The sequence below is a fragment of the Molothrus aeneus genome, chromosome 16, assembly GCF_037042795.1.
Source record: "Molothrus aeneus isolate 106 chromosome 16, BPBGC_Maene_1.0, whole genome shotgun sequence".
Lineage (NCBI taxonomy): Eukaryota > Metazoa > Chordata > Aves > Passeriformes > Icteridae > Molothrus > Molothrus aeneus.
The window spans coordinates 5,383,363-5,408,640 of NC_089661.1; the positions used below are offsets into that span (position 1 = coordinate 5,383,363).

The 25,278-nt window shown below is 38.8% G+C and overlaps 1 protein-coding gene across 1 annotated transcript in view; it reads right to left on the reverse strand.

Annotated features, from left to right (window-relative positions):
* USP7 (ubiquitin specific peptidase 7) overlaps nucleotides 1-25,278 on the reverse strand; it is a 69,913-nt gene that overhangs the window by 9,006 nt on the left and 35,629 nt on the right. Inside the window, exons 3-23 of the mRNA XM_066560594.1 lie at nucleotides 24,576-24,774; nucleotides 23,111-23,249; nucleotides 22,314-22,402; nucleotides 21,498-21,606; nucleotides 15,610-15,740; nucleotides 13,209-13,263; nucleotides 12,550-12,630; nucleotides 12,365-12,455; nucleotides 11,522-11,604; nucleotides 10,470-10,579; nucleotides 9,451-9,607; nucleotides 8,441-8,585; nucleotides 7,333-7,463; nucleotides 6,107-6,241; nucleotides 5,801-5,902; nucleotides 5,024-5,129; nucleotides 4,587-4,679; nucleotides 3,750-3,817; nucleotides 2,748-2,848; nucleotides 1,280-1,433; nucleotides 859-926 (exon numbers count right to left, since the gene is read on the reverse strand). Of these exons, the coding sequence (XP_066416691.1) occupies nucleotides 859-926; nucleotides 1,280-1,433; nucleotides 2,748-2,848; nucleotides 3,750-3,817; nucleotides 4,587-4,679; nucleotides 5,024-5,129; nucleotides 5,801-5,902; nucleotides 6,107-6,241; nucleotides 7,333-7,463; nucleotides 8,441-8,585; nucleotides 9,451-9,607; nucleotides 10,470-10,579; nucleotides 11,522-11,604; nucleotides 12,365-12,455; nucleotides 12,550-12,630; nucleotides 13,209-13,263; nucleotides 15,610-15,740; nucleotides 21,498-21,606; nucleotides 22,314-22,402; nucleotides 23,111-23,249; nucleotides 24,576-24,774 (2,347 nt within the window). The remainder of the gene's footprint in view (nucleotides 1-858; nucleotides 927-1,279; nucleotides 1,434-2,747; nucleotides 2,849-3,749; nucleotides 3,818-4,586; nucleotides 4,680-5,023; nucleotides 5,130-5,800; nucleotides 5,903-6,106; nucleotides 6,242-7,332; nucleotides 7,464-8,440; nucleotides 8,586-9,450; nucleotides 9,608-10,469; nucleotides 10,580-11,521; nucleotides 11,605-12,364; nucleotides 12,456-12,549; nucleotides 12,631-13,208; nucleotides 13,264-15,609; nucleotides 15,741-21,497; nucleotides 21,607-22,313; nucleotides 22,403-23,110; nucleotides 23,250-24,575; nucleotides 24,775-25,278) is intronic.

The window sequence follows — 25,278 nt, forward strand, 5'->3', positions numbered from 1 at the left end:
CAGGGTGTGTGTTAACTCTCCTGGATGTTTACAAGCTCACTGATGTCAGTGCTGCAGGCTGGCAGACCCACATTCCTCTGAAATTACTGGCATAGCAGCACATGCTTTAGATTGTGAAAGGTTAATTTGTGGAGCCATATGACACAGCAAATTCCACAGTGACCACAGCACTGCAAACTACAAAGAGCTACTCAAATTCTCACTGATGATGAAGGGAGATAGCCTCAGGTAACTAAAGAGCATTTACACTTGCATGAATACAGAGAGCTGTAAGTTTTGTGTGTGCATTATTCCTGAAGCACATACACAGAGCTATAATACACTACTTTCTGCTCTAGTTTTATACAGATTCAAGACTAGTTTTACATAAACATGTGTAAAACCACCACTTTAACCAGAAATATCCCTTTGAGCACCTGAGAACTTGTTAGATTGTTGTCATCTTCATAAAACCTCATTTGCAGACTTTGAGGGAGGAGAATTCAGTGAAGTAACTCCTGCATTTGAACTTGCAAAATCAGCAAAAATAATGCTTTTATGTGCATTTGTTTCTGCTCTCCTCCACTCTAGAAATCTGCATTCACTGAAACAGCACTTGAATTAGCTTAGCAATTTATCCCACAGCACCAGGCTTTGAAGTAATTAATGATTTTTAAAATGACATTTACTAGAACTCTTCTAAAACATGCAATTCTTTGAGACTCTAGAGACAGACATTGCAATACTTCAACTGTCAAAGCAACCTGCTGTGCTTGCCAGAAAGGTAACATCTTACTGGTACAGAATTAGTTAATGACCTGGAAAAGGCTAATTTTTGAGGAGCAGCTTAGACAAAGAATACTAAGGAATTTGTCTTACCCTTGGGACTTGAAAAATTGTAATAGCATTGGATCCGTGTTAAGTCTCTGAGCGACTGTCTTTGCAACCTGAAAATAAATTTTTGGTAAGTTCTGAATTGTTTCACACAGTTATGACATTGCTCTACACTCATACAGTCATTATTTCATGAGACTGTAATTTCCCTGATAAAGCAGAATGGTCTACAAAGAAAGAATCCAATTATCAAAATAACTCATTATTAATAAAACTGGGGGGTTTATAGTATTTTTCCCCACAAGCCTTAGTGTCTTCCGTAAATTTTTCATCTAAAATGAAATCTACACAATGCAAAAAACACAGGCAGTTTAAGAACTTTTCTAAAAGTATGTATAATGCATTTGTGAGCTAGTGCAAAAATTCCTTTCCAAACAGGGAAACAAAAGAGAAACAGGAGACATGCCTGAAAGTAATTCATCCTATTGGATAAAGTAACAACAAAGCCTGGGTCATTGGGGATGGTTTTGTCACAGAAAATGACATCCACACGGTGATAGAGGTCTCGGAAGTATTCCTTAGCTGTGGGGAGCTCGCTGTTATCATTTTCTGGGTCATCCCTACAAGAGCAAACAAATGGTGATACCATTACACATCCCATTGTTACACACACAGGCAGTTGGAGCTTTAAAAATATGTTCTACAGTGAGTCAGCAACAGTGAAGAGATACAGAGATGAAGTTTAGAAACCTTCTGCAAGAGCCACCACTGGCACACAGTAGGACTGGTGCAGTCAGCAGTGACCCAGAGCCCGCCGTGGCTGTGTGCTGCAGCCCTTGCCTGCTCTGCTGGGCTCCTGGGGGTTCACAGCACCACTGCAGCAGGAGCTGGCCCTCCCTCCCACCCTGGCACATCCCTGTGTGTCTGTACTAATGCTGCACAGCTTTCCATGAACCCCTGTATCAATCACTTTGCACAGAGGACAGATGGACGGCATTCCTTGGCACAGAGAGGCAGAACAGTGGGCACAGGGGCTGGTTTGGGTCACTCCTGACTGGTACCCCAACTTCTCTGCAGAGAAATAGCACCAGGGTACAAGCTGTGCACTTACCCAGGAGTCAGCAGCCAGCCAAGGGTGCATAACACCAACTGGGTCAACTGGGACTGCGAGTTCCAAGGCATGACATGAGAAATACATTCATCTCACATAATCTGGGGTAAGAGTGCTGAAGATAGACTAGCTGGCTTCCACCCACTGTCAGCCCATGGAGAGAAACAGAGCAACACAGTTGGGTGTGACCATCAGGAGTGAGAGCATAGAAATGCTGATTTATAGCCCTGCCAAGCTTATGAAAGATCCCTTCATTGGATACAAGATGCAGGAGCTCCCCTTTTGCCTTGGAGAAATCTCCAGCTGAAGCACCAGTACACCTATGAGTGGCACCTCAGGCAAACTAGGAGCATCTCATCACTGCAGACCAGTAAGGACCTGACTGTGAGCACAGGGGAGAGGCAAAAAGGGAAAGCAGTTCAGTGTAGTTCTGGGCTGAAAGAGCTCCAAGAGCCTTGTCCAGTGGCCATGGTATCTGAAATGCTGGAAGGCTCTTCAGTATCTGTGTTACAGTGGCTCCAGTACAAAGCTGCACAAATCAGATGCATTGCTGAACACACTCTGGTAATATTATGAACTATTTTACGTTATTGGTTTTCTAAACTAGGAGGACACTTTTTCCTTAAGTAATGTGGCACATGATACTCAAACAGGACTGATATTTGCTCATTTCCCCTTTGAATAAACAAATGAGAACTGCAGAGAACACATCTACTATTGGAATGTAATACTTAGCTCTTGATAAAGAAGCTTAAAGGAAGTTCAGCTTTCAAAGTGAGCCAGGTGATAAAATTGCAATAAGGTGCCCCCTTACAATACATACTTCTGAAACACTATGATGTCACCATCCATGAGTTCATCGAGAGCTTTATCAAGAGATACATCATAGTCTTGAATCCTTTCTGTTAAATTGGGTTTAACTTCCTGCAACAAAGAACAAAAATTATTGATCACAAAATAAAAGACAAAAATAAATGTCACAAATAAGTCACCATAGTGAAGAAATCATCAGCTAAGGTAACCTGTACATTCTTTTAACTGAAACAAATGGATAGATGTGTATCTCTTCAAATCCAATGCATGTATTATTAAATACCTAAATGCATATTACATATTTATACTTGCAGGCTGAGCTCTGGGCTGACCCAGGGATAAAAGCACCTGTGCAAACAAACTGGAATGGCACTGTAACCCTGGCCTGCCCAGAACAAGAACAGCTTTGCTTTTTAGGATAGCTCTGTGTGTGCTGCCCTGGAACCACCAGAGAGAGCAGCAGGGCTGCTACCAGAAATTGCAGCAAAAACCAAATTCCTTGTTCTTACTCTAGCAAGGACTTGGCCTTGGCAAGATCTGCATCATCAGCACTCAATAAATGTGGCAGTTATGAAGATTCACTGCTTTGGGCAGAAACAGCCTAGCAGACAGGACTTTGTTTGCTGGCTTTGGCTTGGGAAAGGAAGGAGAAGATGCAACATTTTCTCAACCTCACTAAGGTGGGCACTGAAAACACAATGGCCAATAATGTCAGCAGCATCAGCTCTTCTAACTCAGCAACACAAGTCTAGCACAACAAAGCTGCTCATGTAGGACTCTCATGGAGACAGTTTTTGGTTTTAAAGCTTTACACTTCTTTCTGTTTAATATAAAATCTGTTTTTAAGTTAACTCTCTGCTGCTACTCTTTTGCAGCACTGTAGACTTCAAAGTTACAGATTACAGTACTGATAATTTATACATTACCACTGTTAGGAGCAACTTTTTAAATTTTTTTTTTCTTTACAGCATGCAAAAGACAAAAAAGTTACAAAAAGTCTATCAATCCAAACCTCATAGAGGATAAGGTTAGTTTCTTGTGGAAATCCTGCCCTCTCACACATAACTGGAAGCAAGTCACCTGTTGGAGAAAAAAGAAGGAATGTGAAATGTGTAGCACTAATTGCTAGTGAGACCAACCACAGAAAGGAGAGAATCCCTTTCTTTACCCTGGGTAGGTGGTAAAGATGCCTAAGAAAGAGCCTTCCTTAAGCTTCCCTTGTTGACATTCAACCAGACACACATTTATGGTTCCTTTCCACTTCATCTGAACAACAAAAATATGTGCGAGTTCACTGAAAATCCAAGAGATTAAATAACACTGCTCCATCCCCAGAAAAAAGGTTTAGTATCTTTAAAAAACCCCCAAAAAAACTAGCTAAAATATAGAATTAAAAATATGTATAGGTTAACAAATGAGACATTCAAAACAAAAAACAAAAATATTTTTAGTCAGTGGGTATTTGCTGAATTCCTTAAATGGACCCATATGAAAATCCAGGCTCACACACAATTCAGGCTGAGCAGCTGCTCAGGCTGCCATACTGAAAGGCTGTAAAAGAGTTGCATGAAAAGCTGTTGGGAGGGAAATATCACATCCCAAAGCTTTACAACAGGTCTGAAACAGCTGTAACACCTGGTGAGTAGAGCAACAATGAACTGACCACCTGTGGGGTTTTGAGGCTCAGACCTGCAGAAAATGTCACTGACACCACATGGGGAAAAAATAAGGATTTGCTTCTCTGGTGTAACTTTGGTTTCAGCGATGGAAGTATTATGAAAAGCAAAGTATGTGCCAATCTACTTTTAAAACTTCAATGATCAGAATGAAATTGAAATTCAGAACTCACGTATTTTACAGGATATAGGGGTGTAGATATGTCCACAATAATTCAAACTCCGAGTTTTCGGATCATACATCTTCAAAAACAACATTACATCATCTACAAAGTAAAAAACAAGATTTAATTTTAAGTAAGGCTTGGGGAGGGGGAAGGAGATCACCTAGATGTTTTTATTTACACAAGAACAAATATGTGTCTTTATTATCAGTGCCCTTAAAATATAGAGAGAAAATTATTCAGTGAGTTTAAAAACATGCAAAGCATGCCTTCCACTTCAAGAGAAATGAAGGAAAAACTGCATGAGACAAACTAATTTCAGTCCTGTAGTAGTTTGATGGATACATCAATGACATTGTTGAAAAAAAGGAGTGCACAGTGTTTTTGGAGATACACCCAATATAAAAGCATTTTGTATTTTAGAAATGTTTAGCCCATATGCTTACGATCTTTATCAAACTTGGGTAATGTTGCTCCAGTAGCAGCCATCTCTGGATCTACTGTTTCCAAAAATATTGTCCATGGATTCTCATTGTCACTGAGCTCAATCATCTATGTAGAAAGAGAGAAGGAAAAAAAGTCTCTGAAGAACCTAATACAACCTGGTATCAGCATTTTAATCAGATTCAAGAACTTTATGACATTGTACAAATGGGAGAGGCTTTTTTTTTAAGTTGTGTTAAAGGAAGTTTATGAAATTTATTAAGACAAACAAATACGGATATAAAACCACCAAAAACTTTGATGAAGCAGTAACAGTAGGTTTTACTTAAAATGAACCCACTTCTTTATCTTTCACAAGTTTACCTACAGCTGTCTTTATAATGGCAAGGACATGACTCAATTTTAGAATAAAAGGAAGGTGAAACCATCCTGTGGTATTTAGACACATTTTACATTTTAAGCAATAGAATTCCTTAAATCCAGAGGGTTTGCCCCTTTTGTCAAAGGGAAATTTCTGTTTTAATCTAGTGTAAGAAATCATGATTACACCTTTTTTTCCACAGCAGAAAAAATATGCACCAACAACACTCCTGCTTCCTATCCAAACCAATCCACTAAACACCAAGTCTTCCCCAAGTATCAAACTTCACCAGATACACTGAAATGAATTTTAAATTAAAAGCCTGAAAAATCTTATGTCTCAAAGTTAGATATTCTTCAAGAGAACTAAGAATCTCAGGAGATGTAAGAAGTACTATCATCTCTCAGTGACTGCTTACCGTTTTATTGCCATCTGCTTCATTATCTAACATTGCAGGTCTTTTTGTTCCATTACTTCTAGCTTGCATTGGCCATAATCTGATTTGATCCTGGGGAAATCCCTAAAAAAATAAAAATTGTGACAGGAAACTAAATCAAAACAAGAGAAAAATAGGCTAAGATGTTTTCATAAAACTCAAACAGATATTTTGGTTTAAAAGTTCTAAATTATGATTGCTGTCAATATGTGGAGAAGGTAAGAGCTAGAACACAACCATAATGTAACAAAATAAATACATGCAGGTATTCAGCTACAGAAAACTCACCATTGTTTGAGAGAGGTTTTGAACAAATTCTGTAAGTGTGGAGTTTTTTAATACTTTGAAAACAGTGTATTTCACTTTTTCTTCATCATACATATCATTGCCTTGGTGACCACAGAACTGATCCTCTGCCACTATCTGAAAAATGACATTTAAAGGTTACTTTTCAGATTAGCCCAGGTAATACCTTCTCAGGATGCTTTACTATGCAACCTCCCTGGCCCTCTGGCACAGTGCTATCACAATTCATGTTCTCAGGGAACAAATTTGCAAGAACACAGATTACAATGAAATTAAAAAATCGTGATTGATAATCTCATCAGTGCAAGTAATTAAAATACATTAATTCTTACAAATCCCGAGCAATTAAAAACAGTCGTGCTTAGATCTCAAGTCTTGGAATGCTCTAACAATCTTGACACTTGGAGAAAATAAAAAGGCTACATAATTCTGTGACTGGTGAATGCAAGGAGGCCACTGAACCCTCTCCCTGTACTTCCCACAGCTCCCCTGCACTCTTTGGTAACAGAAGCACAAACAGTGCAATGCTGCCAGTGTCCCACTGCAAACTCAGTGCAAATGCAGGGCAGAACAAGCTGGGCTTGACCAGTATCTCTGCTTATCAACACCAGAGAGAACAGGCAAGGAAACATGGAGGCACATGGAAAATGGGTTCTATTTCCCTGTGCCAGATGGGCTCTGGAAAGAGCCATAAACAGGGTTTCTTAAGGCAATTCATAACAATCTTGTCCATCTGGCTTTTCCAAAACGATAATTGCAAATATAAACACTCTCTCCTCCTGCTTCTACTTGATGAGCTCCATTTGGCAATAGTCCAGACTGCAGCCTATGGCTAGATACATTCTAATTTTAGAAAATAATTCCTGAAGGAGATAAAAGTGCAGTGGCAGGGCAGCCATTTGAAATAACCTGGTCTTTCTCCCTTTCACCTGAACTTACTATATTTACTCACAAGCACAATAAATTCTAAAGAAAACAGAAATGTTTATAACATACAGTACTGTGTGTTTTATTACAATTTGTTGCATATGTAAATATACCTAAAAGCACTAAAATTATAATTTCTCTTCAAACGCTACTTCAGAAGAAAAATTAAAAAGAAAAAAAAAAGAAAAAAAAAAGAAAATCAAGGTTTGCCTCCAGGGTGGTTCAATATTCTAAATTTTCATGGTAAAGTAGCTGTAACTTAATCTGTTTCAAAAGCTGACCTGCACTTGCATATAGAGGTGAGCTTCCTGCCTCTCCTTCCTCTTCTGAGCTTCTATCCTCTTCTCTTCTTGTAGCCTTTCTACAAGTTGTTGAGGAATATCATGGTCGGTTACAGGCTGCAACACTTCACCTATAAAGCAGATTTTATGATGTTATTTCAAGATCTACATCAAACAGTTTCTTCTTCATACACACTTGACTTCCCTCTGATTTGAAGTCAAAACCAACTTTCCTTCATCTTTTACTTAAAAATATGGTTTGATATAATCATACTTTGGCAAAAGAAGCACTTCTACAACAAACCAAAGTGCACTACTCCCATGAAATATGTATCATAGACTTTTGAATGAAATATTCAGTTCAGAATTAAAAAAATATTTGCCACTACTCCCTTTTTAAAGCATCTATGTATCTACACGTTTACATTCAATTTGATTTAATTCCATATTGTAAATCAAAGGCAACTCCAACAAAGGGGAGAGAATGATGCATCTGACTCCATCATCAGAAGGCTAATTAATTATTTTATTATACTATACTATATACATTTCATCTAAACTGAATCTGCCAAGCACTCACTCTGCACACAACTGCTCACACTGCACTGAATCTCGTGACTGTCACCTGACAGTCCCAACACACACACACACAGTTGGCCCTGATAGGCCACAGAAACAAAACATCCTCACTTTGGATAAAAAATCTCCATAGTGCATTCTACTTTGGCACAACACAGGCACAGCAAGTGATAAGAATTGTGGTTCAGAGAATGTGAATCTCAGAAATCCTTGGGAAGAATTGTGCCCTTGCTTTTCTCTGTGAAGAGAAATGTGGCAACATTCCATTACCCAAGTCAGTTCACTAAGTCTTCCATCCCATAAAGCAGCCAAGGTTGAAGCTCTTTGCAGGTGCTTTACTGAGCTAAAAGGTGACCCAGAGCAGCACACACTCTCCCCAAGTGAGAGAACGGCAGGCTGATCCTGCGGGATCGCTACCTTCCCACTGTAAATAAGGCAGCCCTGTTGTGCAGGACCACAGCCAACAATTCAGAGGTAAAGCAGCCCTGCCTGCCTGCCAGTGCCCTTGGAGCACAGAGAGGACACGTACTGAGCTTGGACTCCCTGATGTAGACCAGCATGTAGGCGTTGGTGCAGTGCCGCACGGACAGGTCGTCGTCGTGCCCGCCGTAGTTGTGCTCGATCGCCTCCTCCTTCGTGCACCTCGACACGACGTCGTCATCGAATTTACACCACTAGGGAGCAAGTTTTACAGAAAGGTGATTTTACACGTAAAAATATGCTCCTGAATGATAAATTAATCCTATTTCTGGCATGTCTTTCAGCTCTTTGAAGTAACTAAAATTACCTTCAAGCGGCGTGACTTTTAAAAGGAAATCTAGTTCAGTATAATTTGTGCTACCTGCTACTTGTGCTCAGCATAAGGAAGTCCATAAATACCAAACCTTTACTGAACATTTTACAGTGAGAACCAAAAGCACAATAATTATTCCAATTATTTCTTAAGACTTCAAATATCTAATATTTCTGTAGGAAAGAGAAAATTGACTTTATCTGTTGTAAAATGAAATAAAAAGCAGAGATGCAGAAGACAACCAGTAATTCTTTGTACATTTAGAGCAATATACATCAAATTTCAAATTAAAACAATAAAGCCAATTAAGAATCAATTATAAATAGCAACAAATCCACAGTAAAATCTGACTTCTACTCTTACTGTGAACAATCATGTACACACAAAACCAGTCAACTCAACGGAAGAGGCACCTGACCTATAAATGTCCAATCCAATCAAGTCACCTAAACCTGGAACAGTGGGACATACACAAACATGCTGAACTTCTGAGTCACAGAAACACTGGAAATGCTCATATTTGCTTTAGCAAAGTCAGTCTCAAAAAAATGCTGGATAAAATCTGATTGCAGAACTTCAACACATACAAGAGAAGGGATTTCCTCAGTTAAAAAGTCTTCTGTTGAAAGCTAAGTGTGCATGCGCTCTTCTTTTAGGGAAAGAAAATTCTGAAGATTTGCCCATTATAAAAACTGCAAGTATGCATTTACAACACACAAATACTTTAGATGCTTTTCAATACTCACTTTGCCATCACCCTTTGGATTTAAGTAAACAACATAATGTCCACCATGGTTATCTCCACTGTGTACTAGAACTGCATGGAGAATGTAATTTGCAGGATCTTTAGGGTCTGTTTTTTGCAAAAATTCATCTAGTGGCAACTGTTCAGGAAATTCAAACCTAGTTTCAAAAAGAATGGAGACAATTGTATTTGTAGTTAAGATAGACACACATTCTTAGGCACTATTATGGAACACTATGTGTATTCCTAAAGCAAAGAATAAAAATTGAACATGTTACTGTTACAATGCCACTTCTAACCAGGACATGCTGCATACAGTGGCAGAATTGATACTGTTTAAATATAGAATAAAATAAACTTTTCAAGCAGCTCAGGAAAGCATGCCCGCAGTAACAAGGGCAAGAGCACTTCAACTGAATTAGGGCTGGTTTGGAATATTCCATATACACTGTGTCAAGGCAAAAGCTTTAAAATCTGTTATTTTCTAGCAGACAGATGAGCTTCCCTAGCACAGGTACCACTGGACTGGAACATTACTCTGAAATATCTCACCTTGGTGAGAATGAGATAATTGCAATAAACATTTAGTTTACAACCAACCATGTATCTCCTGGAGAAATTATCAGCCTCTGCCTACAGTGAGGGGGCAAATGGCTCTCCATCCATCCATGGAAACAGAGGGAGGGCAAGCAGGTAACTCCTTACTCATCCTGCTTACTCTGGTGGCAGCCTAGCCACACACTGCACAAAGGAGCTACACAAGCCATTAAAAGATGCAGGCACCTGTTCATGGTCAAAACAATCACTATGGATTACTAAACATTCAATCTGTCATTCTGAACTTCAAAGTTCAACCTGTGCACCTTTAGGGGGCCTCTACTGTGTGTGACTGCACATGCCTGCCTCAGAGCTTAGTCAAAAGCAGGATTTTGGGAAGCTATTTTTTGCTAAATTACATTCACAGGTCTAAATTCTCCAAAAAAACCCCAACCCACACACTAAACCAACCAACCCACTTACCTATCATTTATCTTGATGTTTTGGTCAGTCTGAGGATCATACATAAACCTCATGAGCTGTAGGTGTAATACTGGTGGCAGTGTTAGGAACTTCACACCTTTCTCTGCCTCCTAGACATTTTAAAGGAAATGGAGGGTTGAAATTGTAGGATTTTTAGCAACTCAAAATATTGTTTGTTGCAGACATTCTTCATATGGACTTTTATAGACTTGACAACACAAAATGCACCAGAATGGTTCAAAATTTGGGTGCAATTTGAGTATCCTAATGCTGCACCAACCTTCACATGAACTACTCCAGTAACACAAAACTCAAATTAAATTTAGACCACTCATACAAGGATATGTGGACACCTCACTGCATTAAGAGCAAGTTACCTGCATAAATAAAACTGGGAGAATATGGAGGCAAAAGCTCATTTCTGATCAATTAAGAATTTCATGTTCATTGCATCCTGCCAACAAGGATTTGGCTACTGTGCTATACCTTCCTAAGAACAGCTAAAGAATATATAGAACATTACTGACAGAACCTGGTATGTCAAAACTGCAGAAATAAGTTTTAGTAAAACATTATTTATAAAGGACTTCAGTTTACTCCAGTGGGTGCAGCAAAGTGCAACTGAAGAGCTCAGAAACACGTGCACACACATAAATGTTTAATTTCCATGGGTTCACTTGGTTTTCTTGCTGAGAATACAAACATGAGCTCTCCAAAGTTACTTTTAGACCTATGCTGCTTTTTTACTTGACACATGGAAAAACAAACTACTCATAGAGGAAGAACTTCTCAGTCTTGAGATTAGTGGAAAAGTAAACCATTCTAGCAATGGAAGACTTGGACCTATAAAACTCACTACAAATTAAATTGCTATAAAATCTGAGCTCCATTTTAAGAAACCTAACACCAAATAAGAGGAGTTGTATAAAAAGCTTGTCTAAGAAGAAACACCACCAAAATCAGTTGATAAAATCTAGAATGGGTTTTGCAACATTGTTATTTTATCAAAGATAAAGAAATAGGATTTAAAACCTGGTTAAAAAAAATAATACCTGCAAGCCATGTTCTCCTGCATCATACTTGTTATCACCATCCAACTGCTCCACTGCAACGTAGTCAATGAAGGACTCAAAAACTGAATGAAAAAAGATTGGGGAATTGTACAGAAGAAGGAAAAAATGTAAATTTACTCTAGCCTACAGTATATAAATCAAACAAAATATCAGTACAGGGGAGTTTGTGTTTGAACATTTCTGTCCTTATTTTAAGTATAATTTTATATTATTTAAGAATATCAAGAAATGCACCATATTGCAAAGGCATATCTAAGAATTCCAGCAGATTTTAAAATCACACAGCTACAGCTGTCTGCCACCACTCCTCACTTCACAAGCATCAAGCCAATGTCTCTGTTTGCTGGACTCTTACACATCCTTTCCCATGCCCAGTTGCTCAGTAAAGAGATGACAAGGGACCCCTGTTATGAGTAGTTAAGTCATTTTTTTTCTTATTACTATGGCCAGGTCTAAATAAGAATCTATTTTATCCAAGTTCATTATTATATGTAAATTATAACTACTGTGACAATACCACTGTGATCACCATGGCACAGTCTTATGACACCAGAAAACTCCTGAAGTTCTTAAGAGTTTTATGAAAAGACACCAGTGAGAGAATGAGGGAGAAAGAAGCAGGGAAAGGAAAGGGAATAAGGAAAAAAAAGAAATGTAATGCAGGCAGAAACATTCTCTGCATTGAAAATGTTTTCTATAAGGTGTCCTAAAGCACAGATTTCCAATGACTATGTACCAACAACCCATTTGAAAACAAGAGGCACTGAATTTGTCCAACATGCTGAAGTATTGGATGGGTGCATATCACAATGTATCACTTACTGTTTTTCTTTCCCTTTATACTTAGCTGGATGTCATAATAATCTTCTATTCGTTCAGATCGATAGTCTACGTGCTTGCATTGGATATAAGACTGCAAACAAAACCAAAACAACACAGAGGTTCAGTTTTACAAAAGTAACAAGAACTAATTTAAATTATTTTTGAGAAAGGTATAAAATACATACCACCATCTTCCCTCTGAACAATTTAGGGATAGTGCCTTCTACACATGTGCCTTTCATTTTATTTTCCACATTATCAAGCAGCTGAAAGAAAAATCAGTTTTCACACAAGATAAACTTGCAGTTTTTAAATTTATTCATCACACACACGTGACTACTTAACTGATTAGAGGCTAAGTCACTTGGACAGAAATGAAATGTTAGTCCATTTGTACTGGCATCTCTTTTCTAGCCCTTTAAATCCTCCTCCTTCCCCTAAACTGAGGGCTACTCCATTCCTTTGAGTCTGGAAACCCCCACAGATGTAACAATGCATTTCATCTTCAAAAACTGCACTTCTCTCCATGGCTATAAGAGTACCACTAGCACATGTTCCAGCAACTTTCAAGCTTCACTACTCTTTAAAAATTCCTCACCCACAAAAGGCCACAAGTAATCCCAACCTTAAAGAGAAACCAAGGCAAAAACTCTGCCTTTGAGACCTAATTTAAATTAATCAGGGCCACTATTAACTCTGATAGCTCCTAAACTATATTACATATATATATATATATATATATATATATATATATATATATATATATATACACACACACACACACATACAGAATATCAAGAGAAATGTATAAATCACAGACCAGCAAGAAATAGTATAAACATACCACTCGACATAATTCCTGGACATCATGTTGCATGAAGCTGTCTAAAGTTTCCCACCTTTGTAAGGCAAATAAATAAAAAATTACTAATTAGGGAAAAAAACCACCTCAATTTGCAGATCAAGAATGTAAAACACAGCAAGCTGTACAGACTGAGATTTAGGACTGGCTGATGCACAGGTTCTCTAACTATGTAGGAAGAAGGGGCAGTGAACTTGTGGGAGATTTTGGCAGCTGTTCTGAGCCCAGCCCACTTCTCCTGGTGGGACTGGGGCAGGGACAGCAAAGGCTCGGGGTGACAAGGCCACAGCCAGGCTGCTGCCTTTCCAGTCTACAACCCAGCCTCAGTTCATGCCAAAAAACCTCTTAAATAAAAGTTTGGGAGCAATTCAATGCCATCAGTTTCCACAGCAGGTTTCCAGCTGCCTCTCTTCTGAGGGCCCTTCAGGTGCAGTCAAGTGCTGTTCAGGGATTATTTCAGCACAGGAAAGGAAGCAAATGGATTTATAGGAAAGACTGGCTCCTTTGTGCTCATCTAAACAGTTAATCCTGGGCATGCAGTAACTCCAAGGAGGCATTCAGCTTTCTGAGCTGTCCATGTGCAAACACAGGCTGTGAAGCAGGGGTGAGGGCAGCAGGATCTAAATGCCTCACAGCCAGCATGGCACACTGCACTGAGGGTGTTCAGCACTCCTGCCTTCAATAAAACAAGAAGCACAAAGTGTTTCTAGTTCCAGCATTAAATACACCTGTGAGAGTGTAATTTCAACTCAAGAAAGCTTTTTAAATTCTAAGTTTCTGACAACTTTTTTTGCAGCAGTCACCACTCCCAGCTGTATAAAGTAAACTGTGCTGACTGTAGGCTCCAGGTTCAGTGAGATGCTCCACCCTGCCCCTGGAAGCAGCAGCAGGGTGATGAGGAGCAGGGCTGACTTTATCCTCCCTCCTACTCTCTTCTCACTGACTCACCCCCACTGTCACATGGCAGCAAACTCATCTCCAAAGTGTGCCAACAACTGTGTGGGGTCCACATTAAACAAGCTGAATCAAGTGGCCTGTCAGATAATTAAGAATAGAAAATAATGCCCTGACTCTCTAGGCTTTAAACACTAGCCAGCTCATAGGACAAACCAAACAAAAAGGTCACACACTAAAATTAGGATAAAGAAGGGCACCTTCAGACATGGCATCATTTTCTACTTAAAGAAGTCAAACCTAGAAATTCACACTCATTAGAAAGTAGTACCTGAGCACCTAGGGCTCACAAGGCCAAAAACCCCTCTCTGATTCAATGAGGGTAGAAGAGGGAAACCTAAATCTTCAAACACATTCTAAAATTCTTTTCCAAGAACAAAAGCAGGCATGAACACACTTGTTAAACCCTGGTGTTGGATACAAAATTAAGCACCTGCAACACCCTTGGGAGAGGCCTCTTCAAGCCACTGAATATGACACAGTTGGGATCTTAACTGGAGATGAAATATTTACTTTATCACCAAGTCCTGTCCTGTTACAGGACAGCAGGAGCACTGATACACCAAATATACAGTGTGCTAGTAGGAAGAGTTTATGACCAGATAAACAGACAACACTGAGGCTACTGATTTCCTTTTAAGATTCCCCTAAAGGGGAAGAGTCAAGGTTGCAAAGAGGTTGTTTTGGGACAGAGCACAACTACAGGTTGTAGCAGCAGATGCAGGATGAACAACTGTATGAAAAGATGATACAAAGTGTGTTTGAAATAAGATGTGTTCCTAATGTGTTTTGAAATAAAACAGTGCTTGTCAGTATTACTACAAGACTAGCCTATAAATACAGTGAGACAAAGTAATACAAAATAAAGTGTTTCAGAATGGATTTTAATAAAATCCTACTCCACACTTACAAGATATGCAAAGAGAAGACTTGCAAACGTTATACTAAAGTTAATCTTTCTGTCCTAACTTGTGTCTTCAGTACATTGTAGGAAAATGTTACAGCAGCCATCAATGTTCAACAGCATGGACATGCAAATTACTGCTATTGCACTATATCTAAAACAGATTCCATTTTTTAAAGACATTAACAATACATGAACTGCAATGTTTCAATGACTATTTTCTTTCAATTTTACTTAAGTCAAATGCATCATACAATGTTCAGGTAAATGATAACTCTGCTTTTAGCAGCTCTGTTGCTGTACCATTCCCCTTCCCAAAAAATCTGACTTTTGGACCAGCTGTCTTAGTACTGGCTACAAATAAAGACCTATGCAAGTAAACTACAGAAAGTTAACAGTTAACACCATGTTACATTAACACTTCTCTGCACCCCTTGAAAAGTAACCTTATTAAAACAGTATCTTTTTCAAGAAAAGCTTTATGAAGTCCAAGTTCAATAAATAGTCCAAATTTCTGAAACTTACCCAAATGATTTTGTTAGCTTTTTAGTTCCAACTGGTTTGTCACTATGTTGCAGCTCATAAAACACTCTTTGCAATGCTAAAGGAACACTTTTGGATGAATCATCTCCTTCTGTGGGCATCATGTACACAGCCTGAAAAAGCATTTAGTTCAATTAGTATCAGAAAAGTTTATTGCTCATCCTGTTTAATGCATTCTTTCCTCTTCAGTGACTTCCTTCATAGAACTCAATTTAATCAACACTTCAAAAAAGTCTGAAAAAAATCTTGTACTGTAGTGTAAAAACATTAATTGTCTGGAACAACTCTTCTTAGAGCACAGTGGTTAGAAAAATGTGAGCAACAGATTCCATTCATAGTTATTTTATCTAAGTAGCTCCCTTATTCCAGCCTAGAACAGTAAATGCACTAAAGCATTTAACATCTTCAAAGACCTTCTCATGCCCAGTATGTCTCTGCAATCATCACAGTAGGACCAGATATAGCAGTCAATACCACAGACTTGAAAATAACTGGTTTTGTGAAAAAGCAACCACATGAAACCATAAAGAGCAACAAGTGAACAAAACCAGAAAGGGTCCACATGGAGAAAGATTCCAGAGGAAGCTCTGAGAGTCCCTGATTCATTCATTCATTCATTCATTCCTACTTAATGTCATTGCTGTCCAGCAAATAAACAGCTTAACAATTCAATTCACTGATTATACTGATCTGGGAAGGATTTGGAACAAAGAAATTACACAAATACACCAAACAAGGATTAGGAGAGTTCAATAGTCACTGAGATGAGATTTACTTTTTAAAAAGTGTACAGCAATACATCTAGGGGAAAGGAAGAGCAAACAAAAGGGAGATGTTCATTTGAGAAGCGTAAATATAAAAAGGAACAGACAGCCCTGGAAGGAGATTAGGCAACAAATGAAACTAAAAAAGACTCCAATATTAAGCAGCATATGAGAAAATAACCTGTTAAAACAAAAAAAAAAAAAAATTGCCATCCGAATTTCTGCCTGTGAAACACCAGGGAATGATCCATTTCTGTGAGTGAAGTGCTGAACTGGACCTGGGTGCATTAGCCAGAGCTCCTGAGGTGGGCAGCACATCTGGCTGACCCTGGGCTCCCGAGGTGGGCAGCACATCTGGCTGACCCTGGGCTCCTGAGGTGGGCAGCACATCTGGCTGACCCTGGGCTCCTGAGGTGGGCAGCACATCTGGCTGACCCTGGGCTCCTGAGGTGGGCAGCACATCTGGCTGACCCTGGGCCCCAGCTCCCCACACACAGCAAGGGCAGCAGTGCCCACAGGCAGCTGGGAACTCTGGGCAAAGGCAGGCACTGCTGCAGGACAGCTCAGGGCACAGGGATGGGAACCACACGGGACAGGCACCAGGGTAAGGAAACACTGACACAAAAACAATACAAGTGTGTGGCAAAAGACAAAATAAGAAAGAAAATGACAAAAGAAGTGCCTAAAATGTTGGCAGGTCAGCTTTCTATTCCAGTTCTGAGGATCCACTACATTTTCTAAAAGTACAGCAACAGAAATACTTCAAAGAATAAAGAATACCATCAGAATGTCTACAGTAAGATGTAATAAGAGAAACAATTTCATTAAGAAGGCAAATCCCTTCTGACAGAAAAAACAATGGTTAATTATGCAATTGCAAACTAATATGATAATTCACATGACTATCTTCAAGATTTTTAATTTAATTTTCAGAAGGTACCAATTAATAGAGATGATCTAAACAGAATCATGAACACAAGTAACTTCCAAATTTTATTTCTCCTCAGTTGTGAGCTACACTGTTAGTAGTACTTACACATATTAAAAGGAATCATAAAAATTCAAAATTTATCAACTTTCTTCTAAAGGACAGGCAACAGAGGTCTTTGCTAGGGTAATTTAAAGAACAATAGCCCAACCTCACCCTAATGACAACAAAAAAAAGTTTTCTTTTGCTCCACTTTGAGATTTGTTTAAATTTCTTTTATGAATTTTATAAATTGAAGAAAATTGCACCTTCAATTTTATCACTGGCAACAGGTTTTAACTGTTGAAACTCAATAAACCTTCAGTGTGTTAGGCACTGCTTCAAGAGCTTCTAGTGATGCAGTCTGGAAGAGAACTCTGTAGGTTCTGATCTCTGTTTCTGCCTACAGGTGCCAAGTTCAGACTGGGGTGCAGCTGCTCAGGATCAGATCCAGTTAAGCTCTGAGCATCCCCAGGAATGGAGATCCCACCACCTCTCCACACACCCTAATGTAAAGCTGGACCACCCTGATTATGAAAATTTCCTTCCTAAAATCAGAACATTCAATCTAAGAACTATCCAAATAAGCTAATAAAGTCAATAATTCCCAATTGCTTTACTTTTATCCTCCCAATGCAGAATCCCAGTTAACCAGGTCGATCTGGGCAAACCCAAATATCACTAGATTAGACTTACAGCTTCAATTTCACAAGCAAAAGTTATTTCTTGTTTTAAAATACCAACACCAGAACAAGTCAGCACCTTGAAGACTCAACTTTAAACCTCTTCCTGCACCTGGTTTATGAACCTTTTAAAGAGTGGGTGTCACTAGCTAAAGGTAGGAACAGAAGTAGTTGAATGACCAAGTCTCAGATCTTCCAAAATTTTATCATCACCCCCTATTAACTTTTTTGAACATCTTATAAATGCTTTTTTAAAAAACAAATATATAGATACTTGCTATGGTTAAACAAATAGAAACAAGGCATGAAAATCAAGTCATGAAAAAATGCAAATATAGGCAGTGTTGATATATTCAAAAAATAAATACTAATATGCTAAACTACATCGGGCTAAAAATCAATCTTGTGATTGACTCTTCCTTCAAAAATGCATAAATTGGAGTTCAGAATACCTTGATAATTAATCAAGTTCTTTGCTTTTAGTTCCCATTTTTTAAAATGCTTTTCTCATATACCATCTGGACAATTAATTCCCTTCCTATATCTCTCAAGTAACACTCAAATAATAATTTACAATTTACTTATAATTACTATATTCCAGCTGTCATTGAATAAAAACACCAGTTTTATTTCTTTGGAAATTCTACATGTGTTATGACAAAGCAGACATTTAACACAGCCTTTCTTGGCTCTTTATTCTGCTTCTGTATTTAGGTAATATTGGAGCTCATTTCTCTAAGTTTAAGTGTTTCTCCACACTACCACTTTTTAAATATTATCCTCTTCAAACCTTATTTTTTGCCTTACCCTCCCAGATTCTGAAAGCTTGACCTCATGATAAAGGAGTGAGGCATTCTGATCCATGTAAAAGAGCAGGGTCTCTTATTTAACACCTGAGAAGTTCCCTCAGGAAATGAACATTAAAGAGGGATAGGGACATGCACAGGCATATTGAGAGATATGAGAAAAATTTTAGATATTTATATAATAATAGAATGCTACAGGTAACTTTGAACACATTGCTTAAAAACAGGAATTACTTAAAGAAGGGGAAAAAATACTGTGCATGGAATTCTAAGGTTAGGTAAAATATATTGGATAACTTGAGTAGAACCAGGTCAGGGAGAAATGGACAAGTATTTATTATTTTAATGTATTTATATAAACATTCTGTAATGTTCTCATGAATTGTAGGGACTTTTACAAGGGAAGCAGCAGAAAGTTCCAAAAGGTAACAGAGCCCAGGGTCAGACCTGGGCCCTCTGGGAAGTCACCCCTGCCCCTTGCCTACTGGACTGTGATAAAACACACAAATATCACTCCCAAACAACAAATAACAACGTGCTCTAATGTCAAAGTTCCTTTCTTTATTCCCTGCCACTGAAGCCACCTCTTGTTGGTTAAAAGGGAGGTCTCATTTCCAAGCAGAGCCTCCCATGTGCCATGTGGAAGCAGAGCAGAGAAGAAAGGACCTCTCCATCATCCTCACCCACGCTTCCCCAGGGCCTGACTTGCCACAGGTACGTGCCTGCCTTTGCTATTGTTCATTGCTTCCCCAGCTCTGCTCCTGACAGCAGCTTCTCTGTGAACAAAGCTGAAGTAACAGCAACAGAAATCATTGTTTCTTCCAAGGAAGGAGGATTCACTGAAATTATGGAAATGGTGAAAAGCAAACCAAGGATACTGCACGTTTTGTTTTATTTTACTTTGGTTTAAGAAGAACAAGTTTGGTCAAAGTGAAAACAAAAATGTAAAAAAAATACTTTTTTCAGACAAGGCAACAACTGCTTCTTCCTGATCTGCACCAATGGCAGATAAGTGCTAAAGCTGTCTAAAACTGACACTCTCACCTGTTCTGTTTGGAGGGGCTCTGAAAGCCTGAGGAATGAGCAAGGAATTGAACATTCCAGCTGATGTCCAGGAACACTTCCATAAAGGAAGATGCAGCTACCAACTCTATAAATTAAGTTTTCTCACATGGTCACTAGCCACATAGTAAGAGATGCTAAAAGTTGCTTTTATTTTGGGGCTGGGGAAGAAGTGCAGGGGAATGCCTGGTAAGAATAGTTCAGTTGATATCAACCTGTATTACAAAAAGAATTTCTTCTTCACTACTTCATGGTACATACTGATTTAGTGACTACAAGACAGTCTTGAACAAACTACTCAACTGCATTAGATGGAGCTATTACAATACCATTTTTTTCTCTTAAGAGCAAAGTGAGTTATCCAAAAGAGTAAAATACACAAACACTGAGTGCTGAGCAAAAAGAACAGGCACTATAATGAATGATAAACTGAATGAGTAAATTCTACCTCCTGCAAAAAAGGAACAGGTGCATCATGTAAAACAAGTCAAGTATTTATCTGTTGTCCCTGGCATTAGGAAGATCTCAGTTACATTCTATTCCAGTTTGAAGTGTTATTTTTTCACAGTGCTTCAGAGTAAACAGCATTACAAAGAGAAAAAAGAAATGCCAACTGGGACACTTACCACAGGGATACAAAAAGTAAGATGGTGGGAAATTACAAACAGTGGAAAGCAGGTACATCAAAAAGAGAAAAGAAAGCTTAACTGAACTGCAACTAGTCTACATAAAAGAAAGTCCAAGTTAGAACAGTTCATCTGCGCTAAGAGACAGTAAGTGCAGAAATGCACAGAAGGATGAATTAGGATCAATAGGAAACTCCAATACACTGAATAATGACAAGTTGTTTTTTCTCCAAGTACATCCCCTCTTCTAAATAGCCACCTCCAATATCTAGCCATCACTTCTGTTTTTAATCCCAGTAAGGGTACTGCACTGTTTTAAAATTATACTTTATCTAGTGTATTTTATCCTGGCTTTAGATGAGATATTTATTAAAAAGGTATTTAAAGAAGTTCTTTCCAGCAAAGAAATAGCATCTACAGTAAACAAAAAACTCTACTAAAGTAAATATATAATTATGTTGTTTAAACTACTGAAAATACAATGTCTTCCATCACTACAGATGGCAACCATAATAACAAAAAAATTCTGCTGCATAATAGCAATTTCAATATGGAGCGAATGTGCATCTTTGTGCTGAGAAGTCATAATTCCCTATTTTAACTATTTCAGAAAAGGGAAATTGCTTCCATCTTTTATCTGCAAGATTAAACTGCTTCCCCTGCCCCCAGCAATTCCTAGCAATATTAACATCTAATACAGAATACAGAAACACCCCCTAAGCTCAGGTCTTCTTCAGGTGCTCTGCCTGCTTCCACAGAAAACAAAAGCTTGTGTTCCACCAACTACAAAAAGGAGCTTCCTGTACTCTGCCTGTAGTAAGACATGCATCACCATATAAGTCACAACTCCTCTGAAAGGATAAAGGAGGCAAAAGGATCACACAGGTCTGTTTTGAAGCATTTAGAAATGCTAATTAAAACAGCCAGTGTTATAATCTCATGTTCTTTCATGTACTGCTTACCTTTCGTAGCTGATTTGTGAAAAATAAGGTCTGTAACAAACTGTTCATGTAACAAGTTGCTCCCTGGTTCTTTAAGCCAACATATCCTGTGTGCTTCTTTGAATCCCACCTAGAAAATAGTTTGTGGTTAAAAACAAGGAAGTTCTGTATTCCAACAATAAAGAGTGTTTGTTCTAAGGTGGTGCTGCTGGTAGGTATCAGCTACACTCCACTGCTACTTAAGGTTCAAATAAACTCCACTACTGCCTGCCAGTAACAACAGGCTTGCAATTAGATGCTTAGTGATTTTATTACCTCTTTTTTAAAAATATGTTCTATATGGCAGAAATATGATGTCCTGTGAGAGTGTCCTGGAGCTCAGAGCTGTACTTTCAAGAGCAAGTCTGCACTTCTGTACAACCCCATTGTTTACAAGTGCCATGAAGGAGAACAACTGAGATGAAGCAGTTTTACAACTGTAAACCAAGGCAAGCTAGCCAGCACTTGGCTGCACATGAAACCCCATCAGCTCCCACACCACAAATGCTCAGGCCACAACTGCAGAGGTGTTCAACCACAAACCAACTCACACAGAAGTTGAGGCTCCACAGCATTTTGATGACTGATGCAAACAGAAATTTAAGCTATACAAAATCTCTATGTGTCTATGAAAAAATTGCCATGTAAGAATTCATCAAAAAGTAGTGACAAAGTGAGAATGTCTGATGGGAGCTACAAATGACAATAACACAGAATACTTGAATGATCACAAGCAACATAAAAATATTAGAATTAAGAATTTTTAACACTGCTTTGTTTTTAATCAAAGATACTTACGCTACTCCGTGTGGAGCATCTGCTTGAACATAGACTTCAAAAGTAACTTTGTCCTCTTCTATAAAGCCTTTTTCAGGATCAGTAACTTCCTATAAAACACCAATGACACAGGAACATGAAAAGTGGAACATGCAACATGACTGCAGTGAAGCATCCTGTTAGACATCACTTTCTCATTTCCAAGCCTGAGTTATCAGTAGTAATAAACTGAAAAAGAAAAACTGAAGAACATCAAAGCAGTTGCTTTTCAGCTTATTAGATTTTCATTCTTTTTTAGTGCCTCAATGAAGGAAACTTGTTCCTGCCTTCTAAGATTTTGCAGTAGTTTTTTGGTTTTTCGATGATGTAAGAGTTGGTAATCAAATATTCTACTTCTTCTGGACAATATTCCAAAACTTCTGCAAATGCTTAAAAAGCTCTCACAATTCAAAAGAAACCTTAGTAGTATTATTAGGGCATTAAATATACACGTATATATACACAAAGAACACATGGAAATGCACGCAAATTTATGTTGCTTCAGAATGTCAGTGACTATCACTTAGTGATAACAAAACACAAGCACTCAGGCAGAAAATAGTAATGAGGGAATATTTAAATTACAACATAAGTAAAAGCACTCAAAAAAAATCAAATTAACAGAGTAAGAAATTGAAAAGAAATCTACAGCAATGATAGAAAAAAAACAACAGCTTGAGGAAAAAAAACCTTTGCTATCAGCATCTCAGTATGCAGGACAGGTACAAAACTGCTCCTACCTAGCAATAGATTAATATAATATATGTCCAGTTACTTACACTCCAGGCCATGAAGTTAGAAAAGCCCCAGTCATTCTCCTTATGAAAGAACAAGTGACTAATACGACGACTGAATGATTTTTCATCATCCTTGTAGTTTATTATCTTGAGAACTGCTTGTGCATGACAGGACCATGACCTATAAATACAGAAGAAACACCTGAAACTCTTTCAAAACCAAGCTTTTTATAGCCATTACATAATTTTTTTTGTTAGGGATTTTTGGTACATTACTTTCACACATCTGATTTTTTTTCCTTCTTAGATGTTAATTGTTATCGAGGGCATGAACCTCTGGGGCTTTCTGAAGCCACAATTATGAACCTGGAATGGAGATTTTCTTATGGCAACAGTGTTGACAGTGTGTGTCAGTGGCCTGCAGGTTGTTTAAAAAGCTGGGGGCTCCCCCAGGTGAGTTAGTTCTGATCTGCCTCACTGCACAGGGATGGGCAGCTCCAAGTGCTCTTGGTGTCCACAGAGTGGGAGGTCTCAGCCTTCGGGAAGCAAAGGATGGGGAGCTTCCACCCTCCCTCCCACAAGATAAACTCCCCAACACTAATTGTCCCAGCAGCACTTCTTCATGACCACTGGTGTTCAAAACCACCACTTGTGCAAGGCAATCAGTGTGGACAGAGCTCAGACCAGGTCCTGTCACTGCCTCATGCAGCAGTGAGCAACACCACTGAGCACTGCTTGCTCAGCTCCACCAGCTGCACCTTGGTTGGTACTTCTTTTTCTGTAAATGCTTGTCCTGTGACTTGTTAACTTTTTCTTTACATTCTGCCCTCAGCACTCACCTCTAAATTCTAAAAATGATAAAGTGGAATTTATTATTCAGAGTAAACAACCAGCTTTGTGAGATTCAGGGCCAGAATGGATTGACCATATTGGAAAGGACACCTGAGGGGTCTGCACTGTTCCTGGATAAGCTACAGGAATGCTCCAGAAATTTGCAGTTATCTTTTAAATTTTTTCTATTATTTACAAAAGTGATCAAGGTAGTCAATGCTGATTAGCATGCAGGACCCTAAGAACACACACATGTTCAGATCTTTCTGGATGAGTGATGGACTCCACTTAAGGAGAGCACTCATGCCCTGCTCTGCCTGCACTGTAGCAGTTACCTGCTCACACGCTTCACTGGGCAGCATTTATAGCTTGGCATGGGTAGAGAAGCTCCATTTTCATTAGAAATAAACCCAGAACTTTTTCCATGCCAAGAAAACTGTCAGTCAAGGGCTTCTCCTTCAGCAAGCATATATCTAAATTCTTCCACAAACTTCTAGTCACACAAGCTGATTTTAGTTCATGCTAAAGAGGGGATTATTCTTATGCTTTGAGATTTAGAAAGGTGGGGGGTAAAGGGCACTCAAACCCTTGCAATTCTCTCCTCTTGCAGAAAGCAAGGGTTTGTTTGTGTTTCTTGCAATAGATTAACCCTGTACAATAATTAAAAGGCTCTTACGTGGAATCAGACTCAGCATTGCACTGAAGGAAGAATCCTACACTCTTCTGGTGTGGTCTGTCCGGGTAGAGCCGAGGCATCACCATGATCTTCCATGGCAAATTCCGAACGAAGCACGGAGGGCTGAGCACTGACTCACTCAACCTGTTGAAGCGTTCCACTGTAAACTGAAATGTTGCTTCTGATCGCCAACTTGTATCTGTAACACACACACACACACACCATTGCTTCAAACACCTCACCTTCTTCACTCCAAAATGACCAACAGCACGTAACATGAGCATGTTTCATGTAGTGGAATATTGGCAGCAACAAAAACATCCCCATCCCACAGGACTTAATTACTGACATCTCAATTTTTTCATTTTGAAAAACACTGCAACTCCATTCAGGCAAACATGGCACTGCAAGACACATTCCTTTTGTACACTATTTCCTTAAATGCTTCTTAAGGATTTGTTACCACTCCAGCTTCTTCTAAAGCAGCAGGTGCAGTAAGACAGAGATATCAAATGCTCTACAACTAAATCACAGCCCACTCTAACTCTTCTTGTTGTGTAGCATCTCTACAGCCCAGTTTAAGTCACTTCTCTGCGTGAACCCATATGCACAATGGAGTTTCACAATCTGTTCAAATGCCCTGTTGTGATATCATGTCACCATTTAGTTGCTTTTGGCTTGCAATAGTAGATTTTAAAACAGA